This window comes from Euprymna scolopes, chromosome 45 (genome assembly GCF_053919585.1).
Source record: "Euprymna scolopes isolate OS-2025 chromosome 45, ASM5391958v1, whole genome shotgun sequence".
In the NCBI taxonomy this organism is placed as follows: Eukaryota; Metazoa; Mollusca; class Cephalopoda; order Sepiida; family Sepiolidae; genus Euprymna; species Euprymna scolopes.
The window spans coordinates 29,649,578-29,670,559 of NC_136526.1; the positions used below are offsets into that span (position 1 = coordinate 29,649,578).

General features: G+C 35.2%; 1 protein-coding gene across 3 annotated transcripts in view; it reads left to right on the top strand.

Annotated features, from left to right (window-relative positions):
• Window positions 1–1,146: 1,146 nt before the first annotated feature.
• The window catches only part of LOC145269339 (uncharacterized), a 170,450-nt gene continuing 150,614 nt past the window's right edge, over window positions 1,147–20,982 (top strand). The window contains exons 1-3 of one of the 3 annotated variants that reach the window (XR_013864991.1): window positions 1,147–1,938; window positions 18,050–18,178; window positions 19,366–19,587. Coding sequence is in view for 1 of the 3 variants with exons in the window: in XM_080125041.1 (XP_079981167.1) it covers window positions 1,892–1,938 (47 nt within the window). In the remaining 2 variants the exon portion in view is untranslated. Of the gene's footprint in view, window positions 1,939–18,049; window positions 18,179–19,365; window positions 19,588–20,982 lie in introns of those variants that run through there. The other 2 variants (XR_013864989.1, XM_080125041.1) reach the window with 2 other exon arrangements.

A 20,982-nucleotide genomic window follows, 5' to 3' on the forward strand; every position in this document is an offset into this window, starting at 1 on the left:
AACCCATCTGATATTCAAACCCATCACAAATTTACCGTTTGCATGGTATTAACCCCTGCACCTTCGCACTATGCTATTTTTACATGATGCGTTTGTGCATGCACGCACATAGTAAAGTAAAGTGACTTGTCACACAGCGGAAGAATTTTTTAGCAGACATTTGAAATAACAAAGTTTTCAAATACCAAAATATGTGGTTCATTTTTCTGTGTTACGTAGATTTTGATTGATCTAAAAAAAATTCAGTTTTCACGAGTGGTTTACAACAACATTTTTATTTTTCGTTCTTTTTTTTTGTTGTTGGAGCTGGGTGGGGTTATTCAATTATAGAACGTGTACAACATTAACAAATGCTCTGCAGTTTAATTTGTCGTTTTTCCGTAAGTAACGCCCCCCCCCCAAAAAAAATTACCGTTTCTCCATAAGTAACGCGCCGACATACACCGAGCAGAAGAACTGTTTAATTTTTCACAAAAATTCTGTTTAGATTGGTGAAGGGGGAGGGTGTCGTGCGTGCGCACGTGCAGTTCTTCTGCTCGGTGTATGTCGGCGCATTCGCATTACTTACGGAAAAACGGTAAATTAAACTACAGAAGCACCTGTTAAAATCCATACAAGTTCTAAAATTGAATACCCCTCTTAAAAAAAAAAGAAAGAAAAGAAAAGCGGCACAAGAAACAAAAATGTTTTTGTAAACCGCCCATAAAAACTTACTGACATTATTTTTTTTTTTACTATTAAATAAGGGAAAACTATTTTTTTTTTAAATTTTATTTAAAGTATTTCATCTAATTACTGAAAACTTTAATTATGAAAACTTTTTTATGAAAAATATTTTCTGTCATTTAAAATGTCCGCCATGTATCCATATGCGCCTTGTGAAAGGTCACGTGACTACGCACATGCACGCGCACGCACCATAAGAACTGCTCACGTCACACGTGTACTGTAGCGTTAACGAATACGGTGATATGGCACAAAATAGTGCGGAGTTCAGGGGTTAATACCATGCAAACAGTAAATTTGCGACGGGTTTTAATATCAGATTCGTTGTCAGCGGCCCCGAAAACCCGTGGAAAAAACAAATTTTATTGGTTGGTGTTTTGTCGTAGTTAAAGTAAACATTTACCCTTTTCTTTCTTTTTTTTTTTTAAATAATTATACAGCACTTTCATTTGCTATTGCGTATTATTCCGTTCTAGTTTCATTAAATTTCATTTATACATAAACTAAAGTCAGGCGGCCCTCGATAGGTCATTGATGCCGTCGGTCAAAATTATTTATTATTCAATATAACGGGCTAAAATCTGATTTTGAAATCGATTTAAACAAAATTAAAATTTGACTCTAATTTTAACTTAGAAGCTATCAAAAAATAAATAAATAAACACAACCTCTCCATTATTCTATAAGTTCGAGCTGAAATGCCATGAATAAATAATAAAAACCAACGCGTAAATATGAATGCGAAACAACTATTAAAAATCAAGTTATTGTCGATGAGACAATTGAACCTCAGTTTTCACCTTAAAATATCTGCTTTTACATTACAATTTAAAAATATCTACTGTTACATTTAAAATTAAATTCATTTGTTAATTAAAAAAAAAAAATCGTTATAAATATTGAAATATTTATTCGCATAAATAAATCGGCGGAAGTAAAGAGTGCATTGTGGGAAATAACGATTATAACCGTTGTTTTCGATGACACCATTTCCGACCCTATCATTTCCTGTTATGAATGAGTTTCTCAGGTCAGTCCGTATTCCGTCACTATCCTAAGATCTGATCGAAATACTACAGATAGTAAAACTAAAGAATTAAAAAACAAACAAAACAAAACAAAAACCTAGAAAATAAAATGCATTGCATAATCTTTCGTCTATTTAATGCAATGCTATGAAACGATTCAACCACAAAATTACGTCATAAAAATGTAAGTAACTCCTTGTTTTATTAATATATTATTTTTTAATTCTTTGTTTATCAATATATTATTTTTTTAACTCTTTGTTTTATTAATATATTATTATTTTTTAACTCTTTGTTTATTAATATATTATTTTTTAACTCTTTGTTTATTAATATATTATTTTTTTAACTCTGTTTTATTAATATATTATTTTTTTTTAACTCTTTGTTTTATTAATATATTATTTTTTAACTCTTTGTTTATTAATATATTATTTTTTAAACTCTGTTTTATTAATATATTATTTTTTTAACTCTTTGTTTTATTAATATATTATTATTTTTGAACTCTTTGTTTATTAATATATTATTTTTTAACTCTTTGTTCATTAATGTATTATTTTTTTTAACTCTCTGTTTTATTAATATATTATTTTTTTAACTCTTTGTTTTATTAATATATTATTATTTTTAACTCTTTGTTTATTAATATATTATTTTTTTAACTCTCTGTTTTATTAATATATTATTTTTTTAACTCTTTGTTTTATTAATATATAATTTTTTCAACTCTTTGTTTTATTAATATATAATTTTTTCAACTCTTTGTTTTATTAATATATAATTTTTTCAACTCTTTGTTTTATTAATATATTATTTTTTTAACTCTTTGTTTTATTAATATATTATTTTTTCAACTCTTTGTTTTATTAATATATTATTTTTTCAACTCTTTGTTTTATTAATATATTATTATTTTTTAACTCTTTGTTTTATTAATATATTATTTTTTTAACTCTTTGTTTTATTAATATATTATTTTTTTAACTCTTTGTTTTATTAATATATTATTTTTTCAACTCTTTGTTTTATTAATATATTATTTTTTTAACTCTTTGTTTTATTAATATATTATTTTTTCAACTCTTTGTTTTATTAATATATTATTATTTTTTAACTCTTTGTTTTATTAATATATTATTTTTTCAACTCTTTGTTTTATTAATATATTATTTTTTTAACTCTTTGTTTTATTAATATATTATTTTTTTAACTCTTTGTTTTATTAATATATTATTTTTTCAACTCTTTGTTTTATTAATATATTATTATTTTTTCAACTCTTTGTTTTATTAATATATAATTTTTTCAACTCTTTGTTTTATTAATATATAATTTTTTCAACTCTTTGTTTTATTAATGTATAATTTTTTTAACTCTTTGTTTTATTAATATATTATTTTTTTAACTCTTTGTTTTATTAATATATTATTATTTTTTCAACTCTTTGTTTTATTAATATATAATTTTTTCAACTCTTTGTTTTATTAATATATAATTTTTTCAACTCTTTGTTTTATTAATATATAATTTTTTCAACTCTTTGTTTTATTAATATATAATTTTTTCAACTCTTTGTTTTATTAATATATAATTTTTTCAACTCTTTGTTTTATTAATATATTATTTTTTTAACTCTCTGTTTTATTAATATATTATTTTTTTAACTCTTTGTTTTATTAATATATAATTTTTTCAACTCTTTGTTTTATTAATATATGTTTTCAACTCTTTGTTTTATTAATATGTTTTTTAACTCTTTGTTTTATTAATATATTTTTTAACTCTTTGTTTTATTAATATATGTTTGTAACTCTTTGTTTTATTAATATATTAAACTAATTTTTTGTTAAAAGTTTATTTTAACTGCATTAACTTATGCCGACCCTTCTAGTTTGTGTTTTTAGGGGTTATCGAGGCCACTGAAAACGAATCTGGCATTTAAACCCATCGCAAATTTTCCGTTTGCATGGTATTAACCCCTTGAGCCTGGAACAATTTTGAGCAATTTCGCCGCTTTTCTTACATGATGCATTTGTGTGTAGTAAAGTGACTTGTCACATCACGGAAGAATCTTTAGCGGAGATTTGAAATAACAAAGTACCTGTTTAAAACTGTACATATTATATAATTGAATACTTCCTCCAAAAAAAGAACAAAAAACATAAAAATGTTTTTGTAAACCGCCCGTGAAAACTTAAACTTTTAGATCAATTAAAAAGCGGCAGTCTTGCAGTTAAGTCCCGGCAAAGTTCGACAACTCTAGAAGGGTCACATCAGTATTTTACACCGTCAAATCACGAATATTATGAATTATTAGTTTTAAAATAAAACTTATTAAAATTTTAAAATAAAAAAATATGTAATTAATATAAAAAATATTTTAATATTGGAAGTAAGCACTTGATTAAATAAAGTAAATGAACAAAATATACATTTTGATATATTCATAACTATTTATTTAACAGAAAAATGAAACAGTTTTTAGAAAGTGTATTATTGTCTTAACAGAAAAACATGCAAAATAAAATCTGAACCACGTAATGGCAGGATTGGAGTTTAGGTGGCAATTAACCTCGAACCCAAAACAATAAAAAATGAAAGGGACACAACTCTCAATTCACTGGTTTGGATCCATGGAAACAGTGACCATATTTTACAGTTACAGATAAGCTGAACTAATTTTCCATAATACTCATCTTTTTCTTTAATGAAAATTTATCGCTAAAAGGCATTGATTTTAATTCAGTTTTAGTGATATTTGTTTATTCCTTTCATAAACAAAAATGCCAAATTGATAAATGTAGCAAAATTTTCACAAACAATAAAGCCAAATTTATAAATGTAGCAAAATTTTCATGAACAAAAAAGCCAAATTTATAAATGTAGCAAAATTTTCATGAACAAAAAAGCCAAATTTATAAATGTAGCAAAACTTTCATGAACAAAAAAGCCAAATTTATAAATGTAGCAAAATTTTCATGAACAAAAAAGCCAAATTTATAAATGTAGCAAAATTTTCATGAACAAAAAAGCCAAATTGATAAGTGTAGACAAATTATCATAAACAAAAAAGCCAAATTTATAAATGTAGACAAATTTTCACAATCCAAAAAAGCCAAATTGATAAATGTTGGCAAATTTTCATAAACATTAAAGCACAATTGATAAATGTAGACAAATTTTCATAAACAAAAAAGCCAAATTGAACATTTAAATTGCATTTAGAAATAATAAAAATATAATAATAAAAAGTGTGTGCGTAGATATATAAACATTTATATTATTTCATTGCGCTTGTGTAAATTGATGTTTTAAACTGACGATTTTAAGTGAAAATTATTACTTATGGCGTGTCCCATGAAAATTAGTATAAATTAACAAAATATTTTTTAAGACATTTAGAAGTTTCATGTAAATTCAATAAATTAATTTTACACAAAACGTTATTTAAATAAATTTATAATTTTATTTTTTTATATTCTGTTTTTAATAATAATTATTTTCCTACTGAACTATAATTTGTAATTTTTGGAATTTTTACTAATTTTGAGATGACACATAAGTACGTAATAATGTTTTCCTATCATTATCATAAGCAAAGCAATGCATGCACATGCGTTGTTTGGCTTGCCATCAGAAATCCTAACGTTATTACATACAAAGAAATCCTAACGTTATTACATACAAACTTTTTGTCAGCCAAAATTTTGCATGCAATATTTATTTACAGAGTGCCTAAAAACCTTGAAATGTTATCAAAAATAATATTTGTTAATTCATACTAATTTCAACAGGACACATAAGTTCGTAGTAATGTTTTCACCTGAAATGCACGTTTAAAACATCAATCTACACATGAAAAATATATAAATGCTTACATGTTTGTTAAAATTTAGCTACAATTATCAATATGGTCATTTTTGGCCTTTTTTCCTAAAACATGTGGCTTCAAATATTTTTTATGGTAAAAAAATAAAACCCTTATTCTGACAGTAAAGGTGATTACCAAATGATTGTAAGCTTCAAGGGGTTGCAAAGGATGCCCTATGTGACCCCCCTCCCCACATGCACACACACACACTGCGGTCGAGTAACAAAGTAAGCTAACACGGAGAGTAACAAGTAACTATGGTTAGCCAACCATTCGTCAGTACTTCATAAACACAACTGACCACTAGTCAGAAGCCCGTTCCTTTTATAACTAAAGATTTGTGCCGCCTACTACTCCTCCTCCAAGTCTATACAGGACTCATCCTCTTAAACACTCAGATTGAAATTCTGTCCCCAAGGCCAGCCCCATCAACTTAAGCAGTACTCTTTTTCTTTCATTTTTTTTATTTTCTCACAGGTCTTGAGGGTGATATGCTATTGTAAAGAAGCACCCTTTTCGTCATTAGGTTTTATGTTATATTATACCGAAATTGTTATTTTCATCTTGAACCTGTATTAAAACAAATGAACACACTTTTTTTTAAACTCAGAAATGGTAAGGGGGAGGGGAAAAGGTTTTTTTAGGAAATTGGAAATGTATTTGTTATTATGTATGATTTTTAAACAGGTCAGATTTTCCGAAAATTTAATTTAAAATATAATTATTCAAAAAGCAATAAATGCTTCTTGAATACTTTAAACTTTTTATTTTTTAGTAAATGACATATAAAAAATTCAAACATAAAAACCAATAATAAAATGTAAACATTAAATAATTTGATGGAAATGACAAAATTTTCAAGTTATCTCCCCTTTGTCATGGGATTTCACTAAATAATACTGATTAGTATATTCAAAAAAAAACATTATGAAGAAATTTCAGCAATGTATTGACAACAAATCTCTCTATGATAAATATTGAGAAGTGGAATAGATCTTTACAGCCAAACCTCGTTCATAAATATGGTGGTTAAAAACGATAACCAATTTTAAGCACCTCAAACCCAAGCTTTTACATAGATTTAATATGACTAATTTTTGACACCCATAACAAAAATACAAGTAAAACCTAGTAAAATCCAATTAATTATTCATATTTTTTACTCTATATCGAAGTTTAAATTGCATATAAACATTCTTCATTTTACACTGAATGAAATGGCAAAATTTTATTTGAACGTCACAAAATATAAAAAACATTAAAAAAAATGAGAATGCAACAATGGCGTTACATATATGTGAAAAACAGGTATTTTAAAACAGTTAAAATTCTTGTAGGAGAAAACTTAATATTATGTCTGTTTAAATTTTTTGTTCAAGTGAAATATAACAGTAAAATCTTGCTTGGCTTAAAATATTATGAAAAAGACATATATAGATAGGATAACCAGAAAAGAATCATATTTTCATCAGACAACATCTAAAACAATTAACTTCCAGTTTGATATGAAACCCATTAACCGACAGAATTTTCTTTAATTTTCAAAATCGTAATTTGTAGCCTGAAAAAATAATATTTAAATTATTTTTATTAAATTCCTCTTTATTCTAAGAAATATCAATTTTAAATTCCTAAAACTAAGCTTTTTTAAAAAATCTTAACGAAATTAACTTTATTTTAAACTTATTTTCCATACAATTTTTTTTTTTATTAGACATTATATTTTTTTTCTGGAAAAATAAACAAGTAACGCTATGATATTTATCAGTGACATGAGAAAATATTACTGGACAATTGTCCTTCCATAGAAAAAATTATTCACACTTGATTTCTAAATCTATTTTTGAATTCATTATTTAAAAACGGCATCAATTTAAAAAGAAATAATTAGTAACATTATTAACATTAAATTTGTTTATTCTTAAGTTTTAAGACTAAATCTTTCATTTTTTTTACAAACCTTGAAAAATTAAATCATTATAAAAAATAATAAATAATTTTGGAAATCGTTTGAAATTACACAGGTAAAAACTGTCAAATGTAAATAAGTTTTTAAATTTTATGTTAAATATATTTCTTTTGCCTGATCAATAGATAAAAATCGTATAAATCAGCAACGTTTGAAATTAAATATATTTTATTTCATCATTCCAGTATATTTTAATATGTAGAAAAATTATGATGTAAATTCCCACCCCAAATTCTGAAAAGATCGCGTTGGAGGTGTGGGGAATACAAAATTTTTTAATATTATTTTATTTCAGTTCATATATAGGTCAGCTCTTTTTAAAATTAATTCTGTAAAAAATTAATGAAATTGATCAATTATTTGTTTTTGAGAGAATTTAAAAAATCGCATTGTTTCCATTGCTTACGTCAAAATATGACAGTTTTTAGATTTCTGGGCAATTTCTTTTGAAACTCCAAGGTCTAGTGAACTAGCGTCCACCCAGACCTGTTCCTGTTAACACACCAGTTCCCTCGCACAGGGTCGACATGAGTAACCCTGGCCACAGTTTCCATCAGCATGCTCAAGAGCATGGCATCATGCACTTTATCGTCCCATCCCAATGATACGGATGTGACACAATGTTTTGTGGCCGCCCCTGCCACCCGGAGCCAACCACATACAGGGAAGTGGCCCACAAGCTTTCCACAAGTAGAAAAAAATGCTCCGACAGATGATGTTGAATGAGACTTCCGGAACATCACTACCTCTCCTCCAGTAGAGCCCTCCTTGCTACTGCTCATGCGCACGGCTACTGGAGGCCCCTCGCCACTGCTTGTGCTGATGACGCTCACTTCACAAAAGACCAGCGACCCTTCACCCATGCTTAACACTGGAATTCTGTCCTTGTACCAAGTGTCGCAACATGCCTTGCACACTAGGGTCTGGGTGCACCCAGTGTCTACAAGGGCAAGGCATTCATGTCCGTTATTGTGCACACTGACGGCGGGCAGCACCTTGTTCAGTGACAATCTGGAGAGAAGACTGGCACTGTAGCTTCCTTCCCTTGCGTGTTTCCCAGACAGGCACGGGCCAGGTGTCCCCGTTTTTTACACTTGTAGCACTAAGGCCCGCTAAGCCTAATCACTGAGCGTGACGAGAGACAATCACGGGCCAAACGGTTGGGCCCACCACACTTGTAGCAGCTTGTAACTGTGCCCAGGTCCTGAGATCCACCCTGTGATGGCTGCATGGCTGCCGCATGATCTACAGTCTCTGAGCTCTTTTTTAGTATTACTCACGCCCGTACTAATACTTCTGAGATGTCCATCTTGTTTATTTGGAATGAGGCTCGGAGCAAATCTTCCACACCAGTGGGCAATCCTGCAATAAATGCACACACCAGGCCTTTGTCTGACATTCCTCCGAATAGGACCACAAGCTGCTTCAGTTCTGCCAGATAAACATCAACTGTCTCCCCGGAATGTAACTTGCATGCCATAAACTCCTTCCATGCAGCAACCGGATCAACCGCTGGTATACAGCATATGCACTCCCAGCAAGGCGCATTGGAACCACACATTCCAGACGCTTCACACCGCTGAGCTGGCATATCAATTCTGCCTTTTCCACCCATTTCTGTACTGACTGCTCAGTGCTGCTGCCATCAAACAGTGGGATTAGCTTAGGATCAAACCCTGATGTCATGCCAAAAATAGCTTGTAGAAATGAAACCTCCTTCACTCGTTCCAATGCACTGAGTAACCATCTTGTAACGTCACCTGTTCACCATCTGTATAAGAAACAAAAAAACTCCACCAACTTTATATTACATTCACGAATCATGAATCTTGCGAGATCACATGAGACCGTTTTGGTTAAATATCGCAGATGCCATCTTGGTTTCTCATTTTCCTGTCCAACGCGCATGGCAGGCAGACACATGGGTGCTTCACAGGTAGGCCGTTTGTATGTCCATTTCAATTTTCCCCACATAATGCAGTTTGTAAACTGAAAAGCTTTTTGGGGTAAATTTAAAAATGATTTAGTATTATGATATTGTGGTTTGAGTTGTCCCCCTTTGCAAATTGGCTGCTTGGAGAAATGGAAAACTAGATGGCTCTGGTTGATAGTCAATTTGCATAAGTGGAGGAATGGGCAGCATATAAACGGTACTTTTTTTTGGCAGGGCAAAGAGCGCAGAGAGTGAAACGACAGTTGGAAGAAGTGATGGTGAATTCTTTTTGTGACGGTGAATTATTTTTGGACGTTGAAGAGCTCAACCTTTTGGAAGGAACACCTGTGTCTTATATATATTTTTTTTAATTTCTTTTTTTTTCTACTTCACTACAAGCTATTTCGGCGGGAACTATGGAAGCAAAGAGGATCAGCAGTGAAATGCTTAAGACGTTCTCTGGAGAGGGAGATGTTATAAGCTGGCTGACCAAGGTTAAACTTGTCGCTAAGTTGCGGGATATCGCAGATGTAGCCAGCTTGATACCGCTGTATCTTGATGGTGATGCTCTGGCCCTATATCTGGAGATGCGGGAGGAGGATCGACTGTCTGTTGATGCCATTGAGGAAAAGTTGAAGGAAGCATTTACCGAAGGACCGTTTGTGGCATATGGCAAACTAAGCCGTATGGTGTGGACCGGAGAGCCTGTCGATGTTTACGCCAACAATATCAGGAGGTTGACGGGACTAGCAGGATTCAATGGAGGAGGCCGTCGACAGATGGTTAAGATGGCCTTTATCAATGGCTTCCCGGACAATATTTCTATAGCTCTGCAGCAACTGCCCAGTGTAAATACTATGGAGGTGGCGGAGTTGATTACACAGGCTAGGGTGCTTGCTAGGAAAAAAGAGAGTGAGCAGGGAATCATAGCTGTCGCTCAACGAAGCAAACTGCAGCAGGAAATTGTGAAGGACGAAAAGCAGAGAGGACTGTGGCAGAGACCCAGGTTCTCTGGCAGATGCTACCGATGCCAAGGCCCCCATATGGCAAGGGAGTGCAGGGAACCAAAGCCAGAAGTCATGTGTTACCGCTGTGGGGAAGTCGGCCACATCAGCAGATTCTGTCCCCAGTGAAACGAACAGGGGGAAGCCCCTGCGCTGGTGGCTACCCCACTTATAAGACGAAAGGCGCTGCCGAGATGCTAGTAAAGCGTCGATTGATGATGTTAAGGGAGCTGATTAGGAAATTTGATCTTACACTTAGGGTCACTATCGTTCCTTCAGCTAAGAACAGAGCAGATGTGATGACGAGGGTGCGGAAGACCTTGCTAAAGGCGCCGAATGAGGTGACTGTTGCAATATGTTGTTTTTTTTTTTTTGTTTTTTTTTACACAGTGATCACCACTTATCAAGGCCCAGAAACCACTCAGGGATAAGGGTTATTGCAAGTACATTACGTTAGTGTGGAGATTTGATGAAGTGTTTAATTAGGGGGGGGGGCGGTTCATTAGGAATTTGTTAACATTGGACTTGAAGACATCCAAGTTGTAGTCCGGAGGGAAGCAGGCAGACGGAACAGAGTTCCACAGGCGTGCAGTTCTAAGAAAGAAGCTTTGTTCATGGAATCCGCGTTTTGATTTAGGCACAGATATAGAGTGGGGGAAATTTTTCACAGTGGATTCAGCTAGACGGGTGTTTTTCGTGAAAGATTGGCGAGGGGGACCAGGGATTTGAGTTCAGACGAGCACCTGCCATGAAAATAACGATAAAACAAGGATAGGCTCGCAATGTCTCTTCTGTGGGAGAGAGGTTGCAGAGTAGAGAAAAGGGCATACCCGACTAAACCACGAAGTCTATTTTGTACTCTGTCAAGGCATAATAGGGTGATTTTGGCAGCTCCTGCCCAGATATGGCAACAGTATTCCATCCTTGGACGTACTTGGCTTTTATATAGATAGAGAATTGCATCAGTAGTGAGATATCTTCTGGAGCAGTAGAAGGATCCCACGATCTTTCCAGCGACCTTGGCAACAGACTTGATGTACGTGTTCCATTTCAGATCAGGAGTAAAGGTCAAACCCAGAAGCTTGTCAAAACACGGGGCCTCACCCAGACGAGAGCCATCCATCACAATTGATGCCAGCTGGGGATCAGAGCGTTGATGATGTAAGGATAGGAGTTTGGTTTTGGATGCATTAAAGGTAACCAGCCACATCTTCCCCCACTGAACCACGCGCTCGAGATCAGAGGAGAGAGAATCCGAGAGAACTTTGTCATTTACAGCCTTTGATGTGTTGCCGTAGATGGTCGTGTCATCAGCATAGATGCCAACGAATGATTTAAGTATGTGTTTAGGGAGGTCATTGATGTAGATCAGGAAGAGAGTTAGGCCAGGATTGATGCCTGAGGGACTCCAGCATTTATATTGCAGGCCTCCGATTTTTTGTCCATCTACCACTACTCTTATGAACCTATCGGAGAGAAATGATTTAATGATTGAGAAAACATTTCCAGTTATACCGTAGCTGGAAATCTTGTGAAGTAGACCCTTATGCCATACCTTGTCGAAGGCCTTTGATATGTCAAGAGCAATTGCCCTAGAAAGGAAGCCTTTTTCAAGAGATTCACTAATCCTGTGGGATATAACCGTCAGCACATCTGCGGTAGATCTTGCAGAGCGGAAACCATATTGTGTGTCACTAAGAAGGTATTCCTGCTGAGGTGGTTTACTATTTCTCTATTTAATATGGATTCCAGCAACTTACTCATAACACACAGGAGACTTATTGGTCTGTACTGAGAGGGAGAGGACTTATCACCTGAATTCTTAAATACAGGGCAAACTGATGAGGTCTTCCAGGGAGTCGGAAAGCACTTCTCCTTAAGGCAGCGCTTAAATAGTTTCGTAAGTATGGGAGCAAGTTCTGGTTGAAGCTTTTTTAACACTATAATTGGGATGCCATCAGGGCCAGTTACTTTACTGGAATCTAGGTTCTTTATTAGCTTGGCGACCTAATGAACACACTCTGAAGGATTTGCATGACATGCACCATTTTGGAGTGGATAGAACCTTGTTCTTGACTAGGAAGGTGGACCCCAAAATCACAAAGGAGGCCGTTAGGACAGTGGTTGAGAGATGCAGCCGGTGTCTATCAATCGACCCTGCGCCGAGTAGACACGAAGCTGGTGAGGTTCAGGTGGCAGAGAACTGAAGCAGGTTGGCGATAGACATAACGCACTATCGACAGAGGCCGTATCTGTCAATGGTCGACTGTGGACCAGGAAGAGTAGCCATTTGGAGGGAGATCAAGGCGGAAAATGCAGGTGAAATTGCAAAGGTCTTGGAAGAGGGGTTTTTGGAGAGGGGTCCAGTGACGGAAGTGCTAATGGACAATGGAACTGCCTTTCGCTCAGCTGCCATGGAGAATGTGTTGGATAAGTGGGGAGTGCGGCGCTATTTCAGGGCTGCATATAGACCAGGCGGAAACGGAATTGTGGAGCGGCATCACAGGATCATTAAGGCTGTAGCTGAAAGGGGCCAGATTTTGCTGCCAGAAGCTGTCTTCTGGTATAATATGGCTCCAAAGTAAGGGCAAAAAGTGGAGTCAGTGCCGCAGAGGGCAGTCTTCAAGTACGAGTGGCGGCATCCCTGAACTGCACAGGTACCCGCGGAGGAAGGTGAGAAGCGAGCGACTGTGTGAGTGGGAGAGGAAGTGTGGATCAAACTGCCTGATGCTCGCTGTACTACACGCTGGGGGAGGGGCATTGTGACAAGTGTCCAGTCCCCGAACAATGTATCTATGGACGGCATCCCTCGACACATTCTTGATGTGCGGCCGGTAGTGGTGTCATCAGAGGAAGACAGCGACGTCGAGCCAAGTAGCGAAGAGGCTCCGCGGAGATCGCAGCGACAGAGACGGCCACCATGTTGGTCGAGCGACTACGTGATGGGTTGACATGTGATGATCGTGTAGATCAAGGGAGCATGTGGTTTGAGTTGTCCCCCTTTGCAAATTGGCTGTTTGGAGAAATGGAAAACTAGATGGCTCTGGTTGATAGTCAATTTGCATGTGGAGAAATGGGCAACATATAAACGGTACTTTTCTTTAAGCAGGGTGAAGAGCGCGGAGAGTGAAACGACGGTTGGAAGAAGTGACGGTGAATTCTTTTTGTGACGGTGAATTATTTTTGGATGTTGAAGAGCTCAACCTTTTGGAAGGAACAGCTGTGTCTTATATATATTTTTTTTAATTTCTTTTTTTTTTTTCTACTTCACTACAGATATTAATATGGGAGTAATTAGGGGGTCGATCCTTTGACCTTTATTAATCCTGATATTCATAAACACCCTCCTTATGAAATTGTGTTTGAGAGGGATATATAAATATAGACATGAGAAGAATACTCATGTATATATATATATACTAAGACTAAGCTTGTTTCCTTTAACAATAACAATATCCTTCTCAACTAATAATTGCCATGATTAATCACATCCTACTTTAGTGCGCATCATTCTCACTCCTCAACTTAACATTCACAGACAACATGAACTGGAAAAAATGCATTGAAGGCATTGCAAAAGCTGCTACTAAGAACATGGGTTCCCTTTATTGTGTTAGTCAACTACTCACATTTGTGAGAATCCTGTATCTCTACAAAGCAAGCATACACCCATGCATGGAGTATTGGTGACACATCTGGTCTGGTACATCTTGCATATAAATAAATTGGAAATCTAACCTTCAGCTCAGTGCTCTATGAATAATTTGAATGTTGTGTTTTATAAGCTGGAGAATTCTAACATTCATTAAAAATCGTGATTAGAACAAAGAATTGCAGCATGTGTTCTGACAATCTGAACAAGAAAATCTGTTGAATATGCCATGTATGTGTGGAAAGATTCCAATAAACGATGCAAACAAAGATGATGTAATTGAACATCAGAATGATGATTATTAAGAAACTGTTGAATGAGGATCTTCACTTCTCTTCATATAAGGTTGGAAAGCAAATTACTAATCAGCAAAGCTCAAGAGAACTCTTTTGCAAAATTAAGAAATTCCTTAAAAAGATTAAACATCATGTAATCTAAGAAATCCTTTATGCTTTTATGACATGACATTTTGTCAGGTCGATTTGCACCACATAGAAAATTGGTTGTGTGTGTACATGACACAGAAACACCTAGATATCATGAAGATTAGTTTTCATCAAACTATGTTTGATCATGTTTATACTTTGCGCATTGAGAATTCCAAGATACAATTTTTTTTGCTTTCTAAAAATTTGTAAGATTTGCCCCACATGGAAAATTGGTTGTGTGTATACATTACACATAAGCACCTAGATCTCATGATTGTGTGTATACATTACACATAAGCACCTAGATCTCATGGTTGTGTGTATACATTACACATAAGCACCTAGATCTCATGAAGATATCACGAATATCAAGATTTCATCAAACTTGCATGTTGAGAATGCCTAGATATTGTTTTCCTTTTTAAACATTTGTAAGTGTATAAAAATCTGTAATATACTGAACATTCAAGATTATGAAACACTTTTGCATGAGACAACATTTTATTTGATCTATAGCTTTATCAGCAGCATTTTGCCATTGGGACGGTGCCGGATCAATTCACTGACACTCTGCACACGAGTGTATAGCTGCCTTGATTGATGCTCTTGTAGTTGAAGCACACTCTTCGGACAAAATATGTTGTCCTCCGAATTTGGGGATGTCCACTCTGCTGATGTATTGTACGGATCTGGTCAGGTGTTAATTGATCTGTTATGGTTGTGCATGTCTGTTGTGGAGGATAAGATTCCTGCCTCATTACATCAATCCACCTCTTTGGTACTCTAGTCAAGCTATCAGCCAAATTCTGCATTGACGAAACTAAGGTATTGTCCACCTGCAATCTATTCGTCAACTAGACACTTTATTATTGCCAGTCTCCTTCATAATAACATCTCACTTGCAGCTCTACTCTTAACTCGAGCCTTTCCAGTCAAGGTGTCGGTCAACCAGTGGTAAAAACACAATGAGTCAGTGTAGAGATGCCTTTCCAGTCAAGGTGTCGGTCAACCAGTGGTAAAAACACAATGAGTCAGTGTAGAGATGCACAACCTTAGCTTGCCACTGACCCTGGGCAGGGTCGTTTCTATGTACTCTGGACAACATTTCAGCCATCATTTGTTAGAGAGAATCATCCTCCACCATGTCGTCCCATCCTTTGGTTACTGCAGTTACTCGTCTTTTTAATACTCCTTTTACCGATTGGAGCCATCAACAGACAGGTAGATGTCCTACTAATTTACCGCAAATAGAAAACACAATGCGTCTTGTCAATACACTGGGTAACTCTGGAATCACGCTCCCTCGCTTCCATCGCAAAGTATTGCCCTCCTCCCAGACCTCTAGGCCCAACACAGGCACCCCATCCTTTAGACGCTTAGGGCCTTTGCTTATTAACCCAAATCATTCCAGTTTTATTTGAATCACATCTGCAGACATTATATCCTCATTAACGTAGATGTCGTCAATGTAAGCTGAAACAGCTTTTGCTGTGGTCTCATCCTGCATCAAAACAGTTTTAATAATAGTTGTCATTATTAAGGGTGCTATGTTTAGGCTTCGGCCTAAACGTGTCAAACAATATCATTTTCCCTTGATTATCACTGTCTGAAATGGCCATAATGACTCATGGACATGTATCTGCAGGTAGGCACTCTTCAAATCCAGCAGTGCTACATTACTCCCTTTCTGGTGCCACTCTCTTAGTTTAGCAGCGCATACATCTGCGTTTTCAGTGAAAGCATCAACATGTCGATTCAATTCTCAGTAATCCATTACAGGCCGAATTTTGTCTTTAGTAGGTTGTTCAACAGCCATGAGCAGAATTAATCCTTTGGGCGGTCCCAGACGTTCCTGTGGGTACGGTATTAACCATCCGTTATCAATCCACATCTGAAGTTCTTCTCTATATACGGCCCTATTCTTTGTGGAAACTGCATACTCTGGAATGGTGTTGCACAGCCGATCTGGTGCCTTGCTCATAGTCCATTTCCACTTTACAGTCCACGCCTTTTCGTTGTCGTCAAACGTGGCACAGAAGTCCTTTTCTTCAATAGACATGGGTGCACAGACTTCTTTTCCTTCTCCAAGCATTACACCTCTAGTCGCTGTGGTTAAGACGCCTCCTAGTGCTTGTATTGCATCAATTCCAATCAACATGTCATAGCCAAGGGTTTTTTTTTGCATCACCAGAACATCAACTTTGGCTGTGTCACCCTTCTCAGTACAGATCAGGACTGTCCCTTCACCACAACATGCTCGGGGCAAGCCATTGATCATCATAATACCGACTGGTTGTTCCCGCCACATCTGACAGTGATGTGCACTAACTATAGACCGGGAACACCCCATGTCTATGAGTGTTGAACACTGCACATCGTCAATTTTGATGCCAATGACTGGTAATCCTGTGTTTATTGGTTGGCAAGGGGCAAGGGTGACGATAGTATCTTGCCCCCAATGTCGTTTCCCGAACAGTTGCGAGATATGTGCCCAAACTTATTGCAGCGATAGCATTGTACTGTTCTCTGTGCTCGTGGATATACACACCTATCACTCCGGCAATCCTTAGCAAAATGATTGGCCTCCTCACATTTATAGCACACTGAGCTACACACTTATTACTACCTGGGAGAGAATCTACATTGCCTCCATGCGCGTCGACTGCTGCATGTCGAATACTAGCTGCTGCTGCTGCTGCAATTGGCTCCTGCTCCTTATAGATGTTTTGAGTTTGGACCAATAACTCTTCTGCTGTCAATTCATCAATTCGTGGCGATGCCCACAACAGTTTGCTGATCTCCTCAGGTAAGCTCAATAAAGACACACAGCTTAATATCTTGTCATTAACTCCACCAAATGGTACCGATAACTTTCGTAGGTCGGCTTGGTACACGTCAACTGTTTCCTTGGGGTGAAGTCGCTGGCTCGTGAACTGTTGCCATGCAACAAACGGATCTGTACCAAACGCTGTATACAGGCTTTGCTTAATTTCATCCCAGTCTGGTTCATCCCCAAGTTGCTGGTAGACTGCATAGGCCCCTCTGGTTAACCTCAGAGGAATGACTGTGGCTGGTTTGTTAATTCTGCACGGTTTGCAGATCTTCTCAGCCTTTTCAACCCATTCGACAACAGACGGTCCAGTGGTAAATCCGTCAAACTCGGGTATCAATCGAAAGTCGAATCTGTCCATTTTCTGCCTTTTGAGTCACCTCACACTGAGAGCCGAAATAGCTTATAATTCAATAAACTGAGTGTTATTTCTTCTGCCCGTCACACCAATAATTTCCTGGGTAAGTTTGACACTGTTGTCCAAACTTCCCACTTCCAAACTTGTGTATCATAACGCAGCTCTGCTAATTCAACTTATTTCTTCAAAATCCAACTTCAAAATGAACATGCCCTTTAAAAAATTAACCTTTTTTATCTCCAACCAGGAGCATCTCATCTGCATATATGGTGGTAACATTGCAGGCATATAAAGAGATAAGGCAGCCATTTTTGTTTCTTCTTCATTCATATCGTTCCATAACCGACCCGTTGAATTATCCACACGTGCTTATTAGGTACGTCAAGTGTTTCCCTACAAAATTGTTCATCATTGCCATAATTCCTTTCAAAATCGAGTTAAATATTAATTACTCTGACAATGTTTCAGAAATGTTTGTATTTACATTTACATGTCGTTGCATTTATCTTAAATTTATGTTAGCATTAAATTTCTATTTCAAGATTTTGTGGCCAATTTTGTAGCCAATACATTATTTTATTCATTGCCAATGTTACTTTTAAATTCATATTAAATATTAATAAATAATTTTGTAAAATATTGATATTAAGAATAATTACATTTGTATCTTTTACATCTGTATGCGTATTTTTGATTGTATAATTTTCATCTTTGTTTTATATATGTAACCTTTTTTCATCTTTGTTTCATATATGTAACCTTTTTTCATCTTTGTTTTATATATGTAACCTTTTTTCATCTTTGTTTTATATATGTAACCTGTATTCTTCCTTTTTTTTTACTTCTGTCAAGTTTTCATATTTTTCATTGTGAATTGCTTAAATGGAAAACTTAAATAAAATATGTTAACTACTATTATTTTTGAAATAGGAAAAAGGCATACTTTATGAACGATTAAAGGTTATTTCAGTTAAAAGAATAAAATTTAGTTTCGGAAACATAAAGGTCAATATTTTCTACATGCACAAACCAAAGATTATTAGAAAAACTACACTTTTGTATATTTCCATTTTTGAGAACATCTTGAAAGATCAACGAATATATATGACACAATTTACAATCGCCATTATCTCTTGTAAGTTAATGTTGAATATTAGTCTTGTAATCTTATTCACACTAAAAGAAACTGGGTTCATCCACATTTCACATAACCATATCAAAGATAAATGATGTAAATGTTTCTTAATAAATATAGATAAAAAATTTATTTTTAACAAAATATAATGTTCAAATTATAACATTTGTGTGAATAGAGCATTATTTTATGGTTTTGATAATCACATAAATATTTGCATGCATGCATGCAGTGACCCACCTGTTTTTACAGTGTCAGCAACAATGGTTCTTTAAATTGTAGAGCCATGGTAATCTTGCAAAGACACCTGTTTCTGATTGCTTGCCAAGTAAATATTTAGTTTCCCCATAAAACATAACTCAAATATATAGTGAATATTTATCTTTTAATAAAACAAATAATTGTCTTAATCTTTGATTTATTTACAGATATAACATCTTGACTGACAGAACAGTTTTCCTGTAAACTTTGTGGATCTTCCATTTTGAAAATGTTTCAACTTAATCAAAATATGCCAATACATAATCAAGAGAAACCATTTTCATGTGATGTTTGTGGATCATCATTTTCTGTAAAATCAACTTTAAAAACTCATATGCGTATACACACTGGAGAAAAACCATATACATGTGAGATGTGTGATACTTCATTTTCTGACAGATCAAATTTGATAACTCATGTACGTGCACACATTGGCGAGAAGCCATTTTCCTGTGAAATTTGCGATTACTCGTGTTCTACTAAATCACATTTAACTCGACATGTGCTCGTGCACACAGGCGAAAAATCATATTTATGTCAAGTATGTGAATCTGCATTTGCTGAGAAATCACATTTGATCAAACATTTGCGAACCCACACAGGTGTGAAACCATTTTCCTGTGAGACATGTGGAAAATCATTTTCTCAAAAATCAAATCTGATGCGTCATCATCAAACACACACTGGACAGAAACCATTTTCATGTGAAACGTGTGGTAGATCGTTTTCTATAAAATCAATTTTGATTCGTCACAATCGAACACACACTAAAGAAAGACCATTTGCATGTGAAATTTGTGATTCGGCATTTGCAGCAAAATCAAATTTAAATCGACACATGCGCGTACACACTGGGGACAAATAGTTTCACTCTTAAAATATTTTCTGACAAATTACCTTTGACTACACACATGCGTATGGGCATCCAGATATTAGGGGGCTTGGGCTTGCAAATGCTGAGTGACCATTTTTTTTACATCCATTTGTGAGTAAACCCTGATCTTGACTGGCTACAATGAGTCTTTCTACATCAAATGGAAGTCTCCAACTCTTGAGCCATCGGAGTGAAGCATCCCTGTCTATATATTCCTGGTTAAGCTCCCCCAGGAACTTTCCTGCTCTTCTATGTTGTTCCCATCCTTGTTTTCTTGTGTCTATCTTGATTTCCATGTATTTATTTATTTCTTGTAATCTGTAGTGCAGGTATACCTCGGCAGTATTTTCTTTTCTTTCTTGTAATCTGTGTTGCAGGTATACCTCTGCAGTATTTTCCAGTATGACCCCCCCCCCAAAGTTTTCAGCAAACTTTGTGATTGAGGTTATTTGGGGTCGACATTCATGCTGGTCCCTTACCATTTCCATTGTCATATCTGTTGAGCTTTTGATGTACTGCCCCATGTTTACTATGGTGGCTCAATACGCATCGTTTATTTCAGAGAGGCCAAGAGCCCTTTCTTTTTGTGATAGGTATATTTTGTTCATACATTTGTAAGGCAGAAGAGCAATGGTGACAAGTTATCTCGGAAGATACTTCGTTGGTCGGTTGGTTGGTTGTTTGCTTTTTAACGGCACATCAACTTCTCTGGTTATTTAGTGCCTAAGGTGTTGTTTATGAATTGTTATTTGGAATCGTTATAGGGGTTATTTGGTATAAACTATTTTAAAATTTTCTAGTATAAGTCGATTATTTTCAAGAAGTTTAGGATGTTTTCTATTTGTATAGTGTTGAAAAGTTTTTTTAAGTTGATTACTTGGTAATATTGAGATGTTGTTGATCTTGATAA